General features: G+C 42.5%; 1 protein-coding gene across 4 annotated transcripts in view; it reads right to left on the bottom strand.

Moving 5' to 3' along the window:
• Positions 1 to 18,542, bottom strand: part of LOC140729228 (misshapen-like kinase 1) — a 333,768-nt gene that overhangs the window by 106,941 nt on the left and 208,285 nt on the right. For all 4 annotated transcript variants that reach the window (XM_073048755.1, XM_073048756.1, XM_073048757.1 and 1 more), the window contains exons 7-8: positions 11,749 to 11,879; positions 6,101 to 6,155 (exon numbers count right to left, since the gene is read on the bottom strand). In XM_073048755.1, the coding sequence (XP_072904856.1) occupies positions 6,101 to 6,155; positions 11,749 to 11,879 (186 nt within the window). The remainder of the gene's footprint in view (positions 1 to 6,100; positions 6,156 to 11,748; positions 11,880 to 18,542) is intronic.

Below are 18,542 nucleotides of genomic sequence, written 5' to 3'. Positions count from 1 at the left end.
GTGTTGCCTCACCTGGAAGGACTGTTTCGGGGCCTGAATGGTACTGAGGGAGCAGGCATAGGGCAGGTGTGGCACTTGTTCCGCTTGCAAGGATATGTGCCAGAAGGGAGATCAGTCGGGAGGGATGAGTGGACAAGGGAGTCACGTAGGGAGTGATCCCTGCGGAAAGCAGAAAGTGGGGGTGAGAGGGAAAGATTTGCTTGGTGGTGGGATAAAGCCCAATATACACAATATATTTTAGAATTTTAAATAAAATCTCTCAGAATACCAATAATCATTATTCATCACATTGCAACTACTTACAATAAGGGTGATAGCTGTATTAGCATTTCATTCAACTGTTCAAGTGATACAGAATGATAACATGGAGACAAAGAGACTACAGATGTTGGAAATCTGGAGGAATACACAAAATGCTTGAGGAAGTCAGCAAGCCTGGCAGCATTTATGAAGAGAAATGGGAAGTCGACGTTTCAGGTCGGGACCTACCATCGGTTTAGGTCTACTCCCCATTCCACTCCACTGATGCTGTCTGACAGGATGGTGACAAGTTTAAAGGATAATTGTTAAGTGGCACTTCATTTGCCCAACGATGAACTTATTACAGTGAGTGACCCATGGTGAACTCTTAAATGTTCCTATGCTCTGGTCCTTTCTACATGATATGAAAAAGTATAAAGAGAGACACAATGGACTGCAGAGGATGGAATCACTAGAGGAGCTCAGCAGGTCAGGCAGCATTTGAGGGAGGAAATGGACAGTCATCATTTTGGGTCATGACTCTTCATCTGGATCGAAAGAAAGTGGGGAGATAGCCAAAGGTGGAAGGAAGGGACACCAGTCCTCACAGAGGGATCAGAAGTAGAAACTGGGTGTCAAAGTCTCTTGAGGATCTACCCTGGGCCCAACATATCGATTCAGTTACAAAGAAGACACAACAGGGGCTATATTTCATTAGAAGTTTGAGGAGATTTGGTATGTCACCAAAGACACTTGCAAATTTCTACAGATATAACATGAGGAGCATTCCAACTGGCTGCAATATGGTCTGGTACGATGGGGTGGTTCCTCCACAGGATCGAAAGAAGCTGAGAATCTGCAGGGAGTTGTGAACTTAGTCAGCTCCATCATGGGCACTAGCCTCCCCAGCATCAAGGACATCTTCAAGGAGTGATGCCTCAGAAAGTCAGCATCCATCATTAAGGACACCCATCACCCAATCACCCACGACATGCCCTCTTCTCAATGCTACCATTACAGAGGAGGTACAGGAGCCTGAAGGCATACACTCAAAGATTCAGAAGTAGTTTTTTCCTCTCTGCTATCAGATTTGTAAATGGACATTGAACCCATTGAACCTCACTACTCCCCCCGCCCCCCACTATTGTTGGAAACTTGTTCATAAAGAGATGGAAGTCATGCTACTGTCCTAACTCAGATGTAATTCTACTTGGAGATCTGCTTCACTTTGAGGATGTATATGGTAAACCCCACAAAAGATTACCAGAACATTAAGAGTTAACTGTGCTGACAGGTTGCAGAGTGAAGACTTGTATTTAGTCAACCACAAGAATGATTTAATTGAAACGTTAAAGATGTTTGAAGGAGGTTGGCAGGGCAAACGGAAACCATTTCCTCTGGCAAAAATCCCAGAATATGGGGACATAACCTTGCTTCTTCACACAAACCCCTCTCCTAAGATTTGCTGATGGTAGGAATCAACTATAAATTTAATGCACCATGTATTTTGTCAGGCAAAGGTACCAAGAATACAGAAACAAGAAAAAGCATTTTGTGTGTGTTGTTCTGAACTTGCAGCATCTGCTGACTTTCTCAAGTTTAAAATATGAGATAATTGGTTTATTGGTGAATAGTTCAGGAATACAGGAAAAAGTTTGCAAGTAACACAAACAAAATGCTGGAGGAACTCAGCAGACCAGGCAGCACTTATGGAAGAGTAAACAGTTGACGTTTCGTGTCAAGACCCTTCATCAGGACTTTGCAAGTAAGCTTTCTCCACTGAGGGTGGATGGGACTACAACTGGAGGTCATGTGTTAATAGCGAAAGGTGAAAATTTTAAGGGGAACATGAGGGAAAACTTCTTCACAGAGTGTTGAGAATGTGGAATGAGTTGCCAGCACAAGTGGTGCATGTGAGCTTGATTTCAATGTTTAAGAGAAGTTTGGATAGGTACATGGATGGTAGGGATATGGAGGGCTATGGTCCCGATGTAGGTAGATGGGACTAGGCATTTTTAATGGTTGAGCATGGAATAGATGGACTGAAAGGCATGATTCTATGCTGTACTTTTCTATGAGTCCATGACTCTAAGAGGGGAAAACTGCCAATTTGAAGGAAAATACACCGTGAAGTTGTGTAACAGTGGAGTAGAGGTGTAATTACCAGCATTTTTACTTCTTTGTTTTCAATTTTAATTCTTGCTGTATTTGTCTTTATTTGTGTAAAAACTGGCTATGATATTTACCCATTTGTATTGCCAAGGGTGAAATTAACAAATAAAATGCTATATGGCAGGAATTCCAACGCACTGACATGATGAAGGATCAAATTAATTGGAGAGGCTAAGTGTTTCATTCAGCTGAGCAGTTCCAAAATAAACTTGGGTTAATCAAAGATTTTTCCCTGGTTCCTTCAGTAAGCTCCAACTCAGTGACTCTAAAGTGATCACAGAAGGATTATTAGAGTCATAGAGAAGTACAGCACAGATACAATTTAGTCTAGGCCGAACCGTTTAAACTGCCTAGTCCCAGCAACCTGCAATGGAACCACATCCCTCCATACCCCTACCATCCACGTACCTATCCACACTTCTCTTAAATACTGAAATCGAGTTCACATGCAGCAGTGTGCTGGCAGCTCATTCCACACTCTCACCACTCTGACTGAATAAGTTTCCCCTCATGTTCCCCTTAAACTTTTCACCATTAACACATGACCTCTAGTTGTAGTCCCACCCAACCCCAGTGGAAAAAGCCTGCTTGCATTTACCCTATCTATACCCTTATAACTTTGTATACCTCTATCAAATCTCCTCTCAATCTTCTACGTACTAAGGAATAAAATCTGAACTTATTCAGTCTTTCCTTTATAATTTAGGTCCTCCAAACTTGTCAAAATCCTTGCAAATTTTCTCTATACTCTTTCAACCTTATTTAGATCTTTCCTGTAGCTAAGGTGACCAAAACTGCACACAGTACTCCAAATTAGGTCTCACCAACGTCTTATACAACTTCAACATAACATCCCATCTCCTGTACACAATACATTGATTTATGAAGGCCAAAGAGTCTATATCTGTCTCTATGACCCTATTCTCATTATTAATTCTGTACTAAAAAGAACGCTTGCCAAAAGATGGCCGCATTGGCAAAATATGCAAAAGATCAAGATGAAATCAATAAGATTTAATATGAAATCAATAAGATCAATCCAGATAGACAGGGTCTGATTAGGAATAGTCAGCATGGATTTGTGCGTGGAAGGTCATGTTTGACAAATCTTATTGAATTTTTTGAAGAGGTTACGAGGAAAGTTGAAGAGGGTAAAGCAGTGGATGTTGTCTATATGGACTTCAGTAAGGCCTTTGACAAGGTTCCACACGGAAGGTTAGTTAGGAAGGTTCAATTGTTAGGTATTAATATTGAAGTAGTAAAATCGATTCAACAGTGGCTGGATGGGAGGTGCCAGAGAGTAGTGGTGGATAACTGTTTGTCAGGTTGGAGGCCGGTGACTAGTGGTGTGCCTCAGGGATCTGTACTGGGTCCAATGTTGTTTGTCATATACATTAATGATCTGGATGATGGGGTGGTAAATTGGATTAGTAAGTATGCAGATGATACTAAGGTAGGTGGGGTTGTGGATAATGAAGTAGGTTTTCAAAGCTTGCAGAGAGATTTAGGCCAGTTGGAAGTGTGGGCTGAACGATGGCAGATGGAGTTTAATGCTGATAAGTGTGAGGTGCTACATTTTGGTAGAAATAATCCAAACAGGACATACATGGTAAATGGTAGGGCATTGAAGAATGCAATAGAACAGAGTGATCTAGGAATAATGGTGCAAAGTTCCCTGAAGGTGGAATCTCATGTGGCTAGGGTGGTGAAGAAAGCTTTTGGTATGCTGGCCTTTATAAATCAGAGCATTGAGTATAGGAGTTGGGATATATTAAAATTGTACAAGGCATTGATAAGGCCGAATTTGGAGTATTGTGTACAGTTCTGGTCACCGAATTATAGGAAAGATATCAACAAAATAGAGAGAGTACAGAGAAGATTTACTAGAATGTTACCTGGGTTTCAGCACCTAAGTTACAGGGAAAGGCTGAACAAGTTAGGTCTTTATTCTTTGGAGCATAGAAGGTTGAGGGGGGACTTGATAGAGGTATTTAAAATAATGAGGGGGATAGATCTAGCCGACGTGGATAGGCTACTCCATAGGCTTGTTTGAGTAGGGGAGATTCAAACAAGAGGACTTGAGTTGAGAGTTAGGGGGCAAAAGTTTAAGGGTAACACGAGGGGGAATTTCTTTACTCAGAGAGTGGAAGCTGTGCGGAATGAGCTTCCAGTAGAAGTGGTAGAGGCAGGTTCGGTATTGTCATTTAAAGTAAAATTGGATAGGTATATGGACAGGAAAGGAATGGAGGGTTATGGGCTGAATGCGGGCCAGTGGGACTAGGTGAGTGTAAGCGTCGGCACGGACTAGAAGGGCCGAGATGGCCTGTTTCCGTGCTGTAATTGTTATATGGTTATATGGAAAGCAGACACTACTGAAAATGTATAACAGGCCATCTTGTATCTGAAGAGCAGTTAATGGATGAGGAGAATGACCTTCCACCTGAACCTGAAAGCTGATGCTGACTGAACTGATGAGAATTTCTCCATCAACATATGGGTTGCTGGGTGGAGCAGCATGTTGCTCCGTGCTATATCTGTAAATAAAGGGCACCGTGGTAGTATAGCAATTAGCGTGACACAATTACATTTTGGAGGATCAGAGTTCAAATCTGGCACAGTCTGCAAGACATTTGTACGTTCTTCCCATGGGCACCCGAGTTTCCAGGAATACTCCGGATTCCTCCCACAGTACAAAGATGTGCCAGTTAGTAGGTTAATTGGTCATTAGGCTAGGGTTAAATAGGCAGATTTCCAGGCAGAGCTGGAAGTGCCTTTGCTCTATGCTGTATCTCTAAAAACAAAACAGGATGCTTAATCCTGATGAAGATTCTTGGGCTGAAACGTCGACTGTTTACTCCTCTCCACAGATGCTGCCTGACCTGCTAAGTTCCTTCACCATTTTGTGTGTGTGTTGCTCTGGATTTCCAGCATCTGTATGTACAATGTCCTGTGTATGTTACTCAAAATGGCTTCTTTGGTTTGCTACGAGTAGGAATGCTTCTTTGTCTGATAAGTGTTTCTCTCGCCGTTGTTTCGCTTTAGAATGGCTGATATGGTAATTGTATTCATTTGTTAATCAATAGGGAATGTTATTGTGTTTTGTGAGGCTGGGAACTTAGGGGAGGGGTTGCGCGGGCTTGTGGTGTGGAGGGAGTCGGGAGGAAGACGCCGAGGAAGGTGGACGTGCGCTCGGAAGACCACCGGGGAGTCCGAGGTGGAAGATGTGGAAGTCGGAGGCAAGCGACGAGGGGTCGAATGGTTCGATGGTTGAGCTCCAACGAGTGCACTAAACTGACTGAACTTTGATAAGTTGGCGCCTTTTGTTTTTTTCCTTGTATATATATATTTGATTGCCTAATACTCTTTTAATTTTAGTAAACTCTTTAAAGTGTATTTCATAACGGTATTTGTTGTGGTTTGATACTGTTGGCGGGTGCGAGGCATAAACTCGATTCTCACAGCACCTGCGTGTATGGGAGGTGGGTTGGTGAGTGGCTGGATCTCCTTTTCCCCTAGACATATACCAGCCTTTTGGGTAAGTGTTACATGTAGAATCTCTTGTGTTTAGTATTTCTATTATTTCCTTCTTTCCCCACTTCAACTTTCTAGTGTCTACAGCACTGAGCTTTCAAGGTAGTGCAGATGGTGATCTTTTCCTTTCCCTAACCCTGGTTAAAGAAAAACTTACGTGGAGCGCCTTCTGCCATTTCAATTGCAGTAATTCCCAAAGACCAAATGTCACTCTGCAAATAAATCAAACGAATAGAGTTAGGAGAGAGGTAAGAACTGGTTGTTCATGTTATGAAAAGAACATTGTTTCCCCATTACTCACTGTATATTGTTAAATCACTTTAAATAAAACATTTAAACTAATTTGTTTATGCTTAAAAGAAAAACCTGCACAATGTACTAGTGTTATATTTATTCACTCTTGCACTGGTGCCAGTATCTTCATCTTCAGTATGTCACCAAAGACTCTAGCAAATTCCCACAGATGTACCATGGAGAGCATCCTGACTCGCTGCATCACTGCCTGGTATGGGAACTGTACCTCCCTTAACCTCAGGATTCTGCAGAGAGTGGTGCCAATAGCCCAGTGTATTTGTAGTTGTGAACTGCCCATGATTCAGGACATTTACAAAGACAGGTGTGAAAAAAGGGCCTGAAGGATCATTGGAGACCCAAGTCAACCCAACCACAATTCATTCCAGCTGCTACCATCTGGGAAAAGGTACTGCAGCATTAAAGCCAAGACCAACAGGCTTCTTCCTCCAGGCCATCAGACTGATTAACTCATGCTAATTTGAGTGTATTTCTATGTTACATTCACCGTTCTATTTATTATAAATGATTTTAAGTTACTATGATTGCACATTGCACATTCAGATGGAGACGTAACAAAGATTTTTACTCCTCATGTATGTGAAGGATGTAAAAGATAAAGTCAATTCTATTCGACTGGTTGCATCATCATCTGGTTTGGATGCTCCAACGCACAATACTGAAAGAAGCTGTAGAGGGATTGGAGACTCAGCCAGTTCCATCATGGGCAAGACCCTCCCTACTATCGAGCACATCTTCAAAATGCGGTGCCTTAACAAGAGGGCACTCTCTATTAAGGACCCTCACCATCTGGGACATGGCCTCTTTCATTTACTACCATCAGGGAGAGTGTACAGGAGCCAGAAGACCCACACAACATTTTACGAACAGCTTCTTTCTCCCCACTATCAGATTTATGAATCATCTGTGAAGACACGAACACCATCTCACTACTCCTCTTTTGCATGATTAATTATTTTATTATGTCTTGCACTGTGCTGCTGCCATGAAACATTTAATGACACATGTCAGTGATAATAAACCTGAAACTGATTTTTATTTTGCATCCATGCAAGTGTGAAAATGGTAGTTGTGATGTGTCTAGTGTGGTAGCGTAGTGGGTAGTGCTGGTCACTCTCACTTTGAGCTTCCACCGCTGGCTTGCAGTCTTGGAAAAGTAGAGTATTTCCCTGCCTCTCCAACAGCAAGCCTCACGTAGGGTCTTTTTGCTGATGTTACAAATGTGCCACAACTCTGAGGGGCCGAAGGGTACAAAGTAGCCCCCTCCTTTTTGAGAATCGCAAGATCGCTATTAATTCGGGTCTGGGACCCAGGAAATGAGAGAGAGACGTCCAGAATACACAGTTTTGGAATGTGTCCTGGCCTCCGAAAGGCGGAACCATTGATAACGGCTATTGTCTCTTGGAGACGGAATTGTGTATTGAGTACTGTACTATTCATTGAAGCCCTCAGGGAATGACCAGAGTGGGCTGGTTGAGGGATTGCATCATCCCAACCTGATTGACATCTGAGACCCCGTGAGTAAGGATAAAAGAGGGTCTGGGGAACAACCCCTTTAGACGCACCAGGAGAAACGTATGAGACCGGTGGGGGCTTGTGTGTGTCCATCCTTGCCCGGATGACAAGTCTTCCACGGAACGGCCTCGCTAAAGGACGAATACGGATCAAGATTGGATAAAGGAAAGCTGGCAAGTTTCTAAAAATCTGTCTCTCTCTCCAAACAAAAAGCTGCAGCCTGAATGAACTGAGTGACTTTTATATTTCCATCGGACAATACATTATCCCCTAGACAACGACAGAGCTTATTTCTTATTATTATTATACCCACACTTTTAGATTTAGTATTGACGACGTATATTATCTGTATGTTTGCATTGATATTATTTTTGTGTATTTTTACTAATAAATACTGTTAAAAATAGTACCATCAGACTTCAACGGACCTCTCTATCTTTGCTGGTAAGTGACCCAGTTACGGGGTTCATAACACTGGCAACACACGGAAACTGAACTCCTTTTAGACTTGGGCTGAACAAGAGAGGATGGGGAGGAGATCTGGACCCTGCACACGTAGTATGCAGGCCTACTGGCATGTGGACATGACCTGGTGCACATGAACCAGGTCCCCAACTATGGGTAAATCACCCTACTGCCTGTGGGTAGCCTCGGGAGAGACAAAGGCAATGGGAGTAAACCCAGGCAGCAAATCTGGAGTGGACATCATTGAACATCATTCCAGCAGCTCCTGCAGCCAAGCTGGTACCAAACGTATTGCTTCATTTTCCTTTGGACTACACTGGTTATGACGAGAGGAGGATCCTGACGATTGGGCATCTCACAATCTCCATACCTTCCATCCAGGCTTGCAATGTGATGATATAATTTGTATAAGTAGTATATAATTTGTTAATTTAAGCTTGGTACTTAAGAGGGACATCCATTTAGAATGGAGATGAGGAGGAATTTCTCTAGTCAGAGTGGTGAATCTGTGGAATTTGTTGCCACAGGCAGCTGTGGGAGGCCAAGTCACTGGATATATTTAAGGCAAAGGTTGATAGATTCTTGATTCATCAGGGCATGAAGGGCTACAGGGAGAAATTAGGAGATTGAGGATGAGAGGGAAATGGTAGAGTAGACTTAATGGGCCAAATGGCCTAATTCAGCTCCTATATTTTATGGTCTTAATTTGTCCTCATGCTTGTCTTGTAATGTATTGGTTGCTTAATTTTCAGAGCCTTTATACCCTGTGTATCTACGTCTATAACAACAAACAAAGGACAATATATTTGAAATGATAAAGATACACTTGACAAGTGCAGGACACTAAACTGAACTGATGGACAATGAAAGAGAGAGAGGTCGACTGTAAAGCCCATGCACAGAGAGAACTGATAGGTTGACTTAGCACAAAGAGAGACCATTCAGGATTTTTCTCTCTTTCTCTTACACACACACACAAAAATTGATTTCTGGGATATTGTATATAATTTGCGGGCGTCAGGGAGCCGCTATCAATATGCAGTAGATGCCCAGAACTTCTGGGAGAGGTGGGATTCTGACTTGTCATCGTTATATGCCGTGTAGTATGACATGGGCAGTTGTGTTTTTCCAAGACCATGATTGTTCTGGGCAACTTTTTCCATAAAAGTGGTTTGCCATTGCCTTCTGGGTAGCGTCTTTACAAGACAGGTGACCCCAGTCATTATCAATACTCTTCAGAGAATGTCTGTCTGGTGTCAGTGGTCACAGAACTAGGACTCATACGACCATCTGCCACCTGCTCCCATGGCTTCATGTGACCCTGATCAGGATGAGGGGTGTGTCTAAGTAGGTGCCACACCTTGCCCAAGGGTGACCTACAGCCTAGCGGAGGGAAGGAGTGCCTTACACCTCCTTTGGTGGAGACATGGAGACATATCTCCACGCTGTCACCCAGAAGATACACTAAACATAAACAAACCAAATACAGCATCATTTGCACAACTTTTGTCACAAACTCGAGATGTCTCAATGTACTTCAAGTTCAACCAAGCACTAATCTGTAATATGCATCTATTCATGGGACATGACTTTTCTGTCAAGGCCAGCAATGACTGACCACCTACAACTGATAACTGATAGGGAGCTGGAGGTCACATCGAAACAAAGCAGGAAAGATACACTCTTGAGACATTTAATGATTCACAAAGTACACCAATTTTATGGTAAACTTTACTACTCAGCACAGCATTCTGGATTAATGGTTTAGATCACTGGATACCACTCTAGTACACGTTATGCATGGGTAATGAATGGGTAATGAATGGGTTCTATCTTTCCCGATGTCTTGTCGACTTGATCCATAAGTCAGAAAATAAACAAATTCTCTTGATTATGGCAACCATACCTCCACAATATTATACTGAATGTCAAGAAGCTGCAGAGGGTTAGAGACTTAGCCAACTTCATTAGAACAACTCTCCTCACTGTTGAGGACATCATTGAGAGGTGATGCTCAAAAAGACAAATCTATCATTGACCCTCACCATCAGGACATGTCCTGTATTCATTACTACCATCAGGAAGGAGGCACAGGAGCTTAGGGACCCATATTCAATAATTCAAGAACAGCTTCTTCAATCAGATTTCAGAATGATCTATGAACAGCACCTCATTACTCTTTCTGTTTACAATATTTATTTTGTAATTTACAGATTTTTGTGTCTTTGCTCTGCAGTGCTGCTGCAAAACTACTAATGTTAGTAATAATAAATCTGATTCTAAAGCACACAAGATCTATTACAATGGACAACAAAGATTTTGCTTCCTGAATACTGTTGGGTGTAGCCTATGGAATTTAGGCTGCTGATCATGAAAATCACCATGAAATTCCCCTATCATGCACCACTTTCTCCCAAAATTGCCTATCTTTGTTATTTCATTTCATAATTCAAGTACGAATAACTGATAACAAGATTAAGGTATTGATTTTGTTGATCCACAAATCAAACAGGTCATCAATGACAGGCAATTCAAAGAACTTCTAGTGGGACTGGAGAAAATCACATGGAAAGCATTCAAGGATGCTGTTGAAAATTTTCTTGGCAACTACAGAGCACCAAGCTATGTGCAGCTGGTTGACAACATACTTCAAGCATTCAAAACCATGAAGTGCAACATGTAACTAAAGATTAATTTTCTGCATTCCCATTTAGACTTCATCTCTGCAAATCTTGATGCTGTCAGTGACAAACATGGTGAAAAGTTTCACCAGGACATTGTAGTCCTGGAGAAATAGTATCACAGCAACTGGAATCCATCAATGCTGGCTGATTGTTTTTGGAGACTTAAGTGAGAAGCTTCAGACACTGATTATAAAACCAAAATCAACAAAAAAAGTTGTAGCTTAGTTGAACTATTGCAAAAAGTCAGCACAGTTATGCAAATAACCATATTATTTTCAATAACAGTTGATTTTTTGTTTCTCCAAATTCCTACATGATGCAAGTAGGCAGCCTATCATAAAAAGAATTTCTGAGGAAGCAACAGTTTCAAAAAAATTTGTTGTCCAGTGACATTAAAAGTGTAACAAGTGAGGAAACTAGCTTCTACCATTTGCAGGAGTGAATGCATCTATAAACATTGGACTTCTGAATTTAGTAATATGGTAGCATGTTTGTATGAAGGGTGCTCCATAAATTGGTCATTATTTACCTAGGGACAGCTTGTGACTTAAGCACAATGCTTAGGTACCTACCTACAGAAGACAATCGGAGCAGAATTAGGCCATTTGGCTCACTGGGCCTGCTCCATAATTAGTTCACGATTGATTCATTTTCCTTCTCAGCCCCAATTTGGGAGGATTTAAGGGAGGGGGCACAGTTGATAAAAGTAACAGGAGATGAACACGATTGGTTGCATTACACATTTAAACCTGGGCAATTTGCTTTAAGGGAACATCTCTGAGAACTGATGTTACACCTTGCTTCGTGCTTGGTCTGCATTCGTACATACCCTATAATCGTAAGTGGCATCAGGATTTTCATCACATGCTATCACTTCAGGAGCCATCCAATATGGGGTTCCAATGAATGTGTTCCTCCTTCCGACAGTCCTGTCGAGTTGAGCACTCACACCAAAATCAACTGCAAAATGAAAGGGAAATCACCACTATTAGATGAACAGCAGAAACATTTCATAAAAACAACTTAGATTTATGCTGACACAGTCCTTTTTAGTTATAAATCTAGAAATCTTCAGTATTTCATTCTGAATTTTTAAACACATAATATACACACAACACACAAAAACACTCATTGTATTAATGTTGGTATTCCCTAAAAGTTAATTTGCAGGTTGAGTTGATGGTGAGGAACGCAAATGCAATGTTAGCATTCATTTCAAGAGGAAAAGAATGTAAAAGCAAAAATGTAATGTTGAGGCTTCATAAAGCACTAGTGAGGCCTCACTTGGAGTATTGTGAGCAGTTTTGGGCCCCTTATCTAAGAAAGGATGTGCTGACATTGGAAAGGGTTCAGAGGAGATTCATGAGAATGATTCTGGGAATGAAAGGTTTATTATATGAGGAGTGTTTGATGGCTCTGGGCCTGTACTCACTGGAATTCAAAAGAATCGGGGGGGGGGGGGAAGAGGGGGAATGAAGGAATGAAACCTACTGAATGTTGATAGATTGGATGTGGCAAAGGAGTCTAGAACCAGAGGGCACAACCTCAGAAAAGAGGGGCATCCATTTAGAACAGAGATCATGAATTTCTTTAGCCAGAGAGTGGTGAATCTGTGGAATTCATTGCCACAGGCTGCTGTGGAGGCCAAGTCTGGGAATATTTAAAGGCAGAGGTTGATAGATTCCTATTAGTCACGATGTTAAAGGTTATGGGGAGAAAGCAGGAGATTGGGGCTGAGAGGGAAATAGATTAGCCACAATGAAGTGGTGGAATAGATTTGATGGCCAAATGGCCTAATTCTGCTCCAATATCCTAAGCTTATTTGCTTTTCATTTGAGCATACTTATATTAGTCACCCCATTCCTACATAAGGATAAATATCACCAGGAAACAAGAGCAACAAGCAGGGAACTTACTCACTTGACTTTTCTTAAGTTTTGTGCTAAATCTTTCGCATATAGTCTAGCATCTATGATTTGGACTGTTTCAGACATTGATGCTTCCAATGTCTTGGAGAACAGAAGTTTACTCAGCAAGTGGGATCTAGTCTCTTACAACAATTAGGGGTAAAAAAAACTCCAGAGATCCATCATCAAGCTGGAGGGATTTCTGATGCTGTTTCGCCACTGCAGTATCTGGAAAAAAAAATGACTTCATTTGTAGTCCTTGGCTGGGCTCAAATTTATGGAGAGGTCTCCTCAGATCAGGTCACTCAACTTGCTGCAGGTTTATTTTTTTCTGCGCAGAGCAAAGATTTTTTGAAAAATCTCAACCATTCTTTTCATTGTTGATTTAGCACAACAGATATAGGTGTCGAGCATTAGAGTCGATTGTACACATTGAAGCCGTTGCAAGGGGTTGGAGTATTGAAATAAAGAAGCATTATTACAAATGTAGAGCTAATACAGAATTATTACAAATAAGAGCTAAGATGTACCAAGAGTAACACAATCATAGCTTTGGTCTCTTATTTAAGGAAGATGTACCATTTTGGAGGTGGCTAATAACAGTAAACAGATGCCCTCCATTGGTGCTAGTGACAGACCTCCAGCTTCCACTTGAAGCCCATTACTGATGACAAGATCCAGTGCTGAACAAGTGGCTGAGATCCAGAGATTTCACTTCTGACCACAAAACTGAACATACCTTTGTCTTACTCCAAGTTTGTAGCTGGCATCAGGGAAGAGCATGGTTGATGTGGACCAGCATAGTTGAGGTTTCCCTCAAAAGTTTCCAGTCTATGACTGTGATCAATACGGAAATATGCTCAGGTTCAGGCCATCATGTAATGCCTGTTTGAAATGCTATAAAGCAAATGAAAGTGGTGCCTGCAATAGAGAATATCCACACCAGAGCATAAACCTGGCTGGTGCAGAGATGGGATTCCTCAAGTGACATGCCCAGTAGATTAGTTAACACTCCAGAATCCTCGTAGATACTTTAAAAACTTACTGAACTCAAACACGAGAAAGTTTACAGATGCTGGAGATCCAAAGCAAGGCTGGAAGAACTCAACAGGTCAGGCAGCATCTATGGAAATGAATAAACAGAGTCGACGTTTCGAGCCAAGACACTTCTTTAGGATCAGAAAGGAAGTGGGAAGACAAAAGAATAGAAAGGCTGGAGGAGTGGAAGAAGGATAGTTAGAAGGTGATAGGTGAGTTGGGAAGATAAAGGGGTGTAGAAAAAGGAATCTGAGAGGAGAGTGGACCATAGGAAAAAGGGAATGAGGAGGGGACCCAGAGGGAGGTGATAGGCAGGTGAGAAAATGCAAGAGGTTCAGGTGGGGAACAGAAGACAAAGGGATGGGGAGAGAAAACTTTACTGTACTCTCGTACCCATATCATTCATCTGTTCTTTGAACATTATTCTGCTGTAATAGCTTGCACCATCTTTGGACTTATATTCTATTTTCTTGCACCATATCCACAATGTTTTCCTTGCTTGCTTTATACTTAGGAAACTTTAATCTCTTTCCACTGCCTATGCTGATCACAGAACCTCACTCTTCTCCCTTACTTTCACAGCTAATCCTCACCCACATCTTTTTAGCTCTGTCATGGCTTAAAAATAGTTACTCTGACATCTTCAAAATATCAACCACTTGTGTGAAGACAGATCGTGCTCAGATTGCCAAGAGCTTTACAGCATTTCCATCTCTATTTTATATTCTGCCAATTGTAGTAAGTCATTTAAAGCTCTGTTTCCATCTATCCAGCCCCATTGCTTCCTCATTTGAACGATTTCCATTCCAATGGGGAAAGGCAACATCTTACAGTGTTCATTGTTCTGTACACCGGGCCAGAACCCAGAGGGAGCTGCAATGGATGTAGAAATTTGGAATCCAAGCACACAAAATACAAAGGCAAATGCTTTACCTTCTGCAGAGGGTGGCATGATTATTAGATTATTCTTTTAGTTAGTCACTGTGCCACAGAGAATCTACAAATTTGCAGGCAGGTAAAATCTAGGCATTGTCTGCTTTGCCAATTTGTACTGAAAGATTCTAAGTACATTTATTAGCAAAGAATGTACAAATTATATACCTCAAAATTTGCCTGCTTACAGGCAGCCACAAAGCAAGAAACCCAAAGAACCCAATTAAAAAAAATAGTATTGGCTGTAACAGAGAGAAGAAAAACACAATTATGCAACTAATAGAAGCAAACCAGATTGAGTCCTTAGATCTAGGGTAGGCCCAAGCCTTAGTCTCAGTAACACAGCAGCCGGAGCAGTTAACTGCCAAGAAACGAATATAGTGGGAGACCAAGTGATACCAGCCCGACTTTCTGCTCTGGTTCCGTTGCTCGGGCTTTCCAGTCTATCTGGCCTGGTGTTTTACATTGCCCAAGGAAAGCCACCGCTACAACCTGCAACTTGGTCATCTCTGAGGCTGAGGTACACAGATGTTTCCAACGAGTGGACAGTCGCAAGGCTGCAGGACCGGACGGCATCCCAGTGCGGGCACTCAGGATGTGCACAGCACAACTGGCAGGTGCGTTTACAGACATTTTTAATTTCTCTCTCTCTCTCTCCACCCACCTCCCCCCCAGTGCAGAGTGCCCTCTTGCTTCAAATTATCCACCATTGTCCCTGTATCAAAAAAGACCAAGGTAACATGCCCGAACAACTGGCGTCCTGTCGCACTCACCTCAATAATAAGCAAATGCTTTGAGAGGCTGGTCAAGGATTACATCTGCAGTTTAGCCACTGCTCCACATACCGTCGTTAACATGTGGAGAAGGATGCTTATGTGAGAATGCTGTTCTTGGACTACGCATTCAACGCCGTAATTCCATCCAGGCTCGACAGGAAGTTGAGAGACCTCAGCCTTGACCCTGCCTTGTGCAAGTGGATCCAGGATTTCTTGTCAAATCGCTGGCAGGTGGCAAGAGTGGGCTCTCTCACCTCCACCCTCTCTCAACACAGGAGCCCCTCAGGGTTGTGTACTAAGTCCCCTCCTCTGCTCCCTGTATACCCATGACTGCATCACCACCCACAGCTCTACTCCACTAATTGAATTTGCTGATGACACTACTAGATTGGCCTAATGTCAAATGATAAAGAGGTGGCCTACAGGGAAAAAGTCATCTCTTCGACAGTGGTGTCAAGGAAACAACCTCTCCCTCAATGTCGCAAAAACAAAGGAGCTGGTTGTGGACAACAGGAGGAATGGAGACGGGCTAACCCCTATCGACATCAATGGATCTGGTGTTGAGAGGGTGAACAGCTTTAAGTTTCTCAGCATCCACATCACCGAGGTCTACACACACCAGCTGTATGGTGAGAAAGGCACAACAGCACCTCTTTCACCTCAGACAGTCGGGGAAGTTTGGTATGGGCCCCCAAATCCTAAGAACTTTCTACAGGGGCACAATTGAGAGCATCCTAACTGGCTGCATCAATGCCTGGTATGGGAACTGTACCTCCCTTAATCGCAGGGACTCTGCAGAGAGTGGTGCAGACAGCCCAGTGCACCTGTAGTTGTGAACTTCCTATGATTCAGGACATTTACAAAGACAAGTATGAAAAAAGGGTCCGAAGGATCATTGGAGACACTAGTCACCCTAATCACAATCTACTCCAGCTGCCATGATCTGGGAAACAGTGCCGCAGCATAAAAGCCAGGAACAACAGACTCTGGGACAGCTTCTTCCACCAGGCCATCGGACTGATTGATCACGATGAATTGAGAGTATTTCTATGTTACATTGACTGTACTATTTATTATAAATTATTATAATTGCACATTGCAAATTTAGCCAGAGACATAATGTAAAGATTTTTACTCATGTATGTGAAGGATGTAAGAAATAAAGTCAATTCAATTCAATTTTGCTTCAGCTTTGCGATGCACCTGCACGACACATCCTTCAAATCAGCTTCGCCTCCACTTGCTTTCTTCATTGTTTGTGGTTTACCACAATTTACTTCAGAAAAGGTGTTATTAGTAATGTTTTTAGTCAAATGTCTTGCCTTTTGATCTACCGCACACATTTGGCATTGCCATCTTAAACAAGAAGTTCAAAATGGCAATGACTATCACTGACCAAGGCAATGAAGCCACAAAAGAAGCATCTTCTTGATGGCCACCCATTTTAATTCTGATATGTTGGTCTATGGCTTCATTTGCTGTAATGATGAGACCATTCTCAGGCTAGAGGAACAACAACACATATTTTGTCTGGGTAGCCTCCAGCTTGATGGTATGAATATAGATTTTCCCCAACTTCTGATAATTTCACCTCCCCCCACCTCAAATCCTGTATCTCCATTACCCCTATTCTTCTCCTCACTTGCCCATTACCTCCATCTGGAGTCCCTCCTCCTTCCCTTTCCCACATGGTCCACTCTCATCAGATACCTCCTTCTTCAGACCTTTATCTCTTCTATCACTTCCCAACTTCTCACTTCAAACCCCTGCCCCACCCACCTGGTCTCACCTATAACTTGCTAGCTTGTACTCCTCCGCCTCTCCTCACCTCCTTATTCTGGCTTCTTTCCCCTTCCTTTCCAATCCTGGTGAAGATTCTTGGCCTGAATTGCTAATTGTTTATTCCTCTCCATAGATGCTGCCTGACCCGCTGAGTTCCTCCAGCATTTTGTGTGTTATTCTGGATTTCCAAGATCTGCAGAATCTCAAGTTAATGACCATTAGCAGTGCTGTATCTTGGTGGAAAATGTCTTGGATGTAAGTGATGCTCTTGGAGAAACTGCTATGCATTTGTAGATGATATGACTGCAACCATTGCAAGGAGGCTAGAGTAGTCAGTTCAGTTCAGTTTATTGTCATTTAGAAACCACAAATGCAATGCAGTTAAAAAATGAGACAACGTTCCTCCAGAATGATATTACAAAAGCACATGACAAAACAGACTACACCAGAAAATCCACATAATGTTTGGCAATCCCCAATCCAGAGTTCGGAGAGGCTGCTGCATATTAATATTGTGCTACCATCTTAGCGCATTCCCCAGAAAGGAGCTCCAAATCCACCAGACAAAACAAGATCAAAAACTAAAGCTATAAGACCTGCACAAAACCACAGTTACAACATATAGTTACAGCAGTGCAAATAATAGCATAATTGATTAAAAAAAAGACCATGGGCACAGTAAAAATAGTCCAAAGATGTTAAAAAGACTATAAGTTCGAAAGAAACCACCACACAGTTTCTACAAGTCCTCAGGGTCCCGATAGAATTGTCATCCCACGCAGGCAGCAGAAGGGAATACCCCCGCTATGGACTTCCATGGCGCCGCCAGACTCAGCCTCGCAGACGCAGCACACAATGAAAGCTCCGCTGAACCCAGCCTTCCAGACACAGCACGCAGTGAAAGCACCCGACCGCAGTGGACTCTAAGTCCGTCGAATCTCCGAGCCTCTGACCATCTCCTCCGGCACAGCTTCTCTGAGCACCATCCCCTGCCGAGCGTATTAAGACGCCCCCGCCAACGGCCACCGGCAATGCGACCCCGAGGACTGGGGGCCTGTTCTTCTCAGCAGAGACCCGGACCTCACAACAGCAGCAGCAACAAAGAAGGCCTTCCTGGAGATTTCCAGATGTTCGTCCGTGCTCTCACATCTGTTTTTCATCAAATTAGGATTGCGCACGGCACCCAG

This window comes from Hemitrygon akajei, chromosome 6, assembly GCF_048418815.1.
Source record: "Hemitrygon akajei chromosome 6, sHemAka1.3, whole genome shotgun sequence".
Taxonomy (NCBI): domain Eukaryota; kingdom Metazoa; phylum Chordata; class Chondrichthyes; order Myliobatiformes; family Dasyatidae; genus Hemitrygon; species Hemitrygon akajei.
Note: the sequence above shows the minus strand (reverse complement) of the source record. Positions and strands in the feature narration are given on the sequence as shown.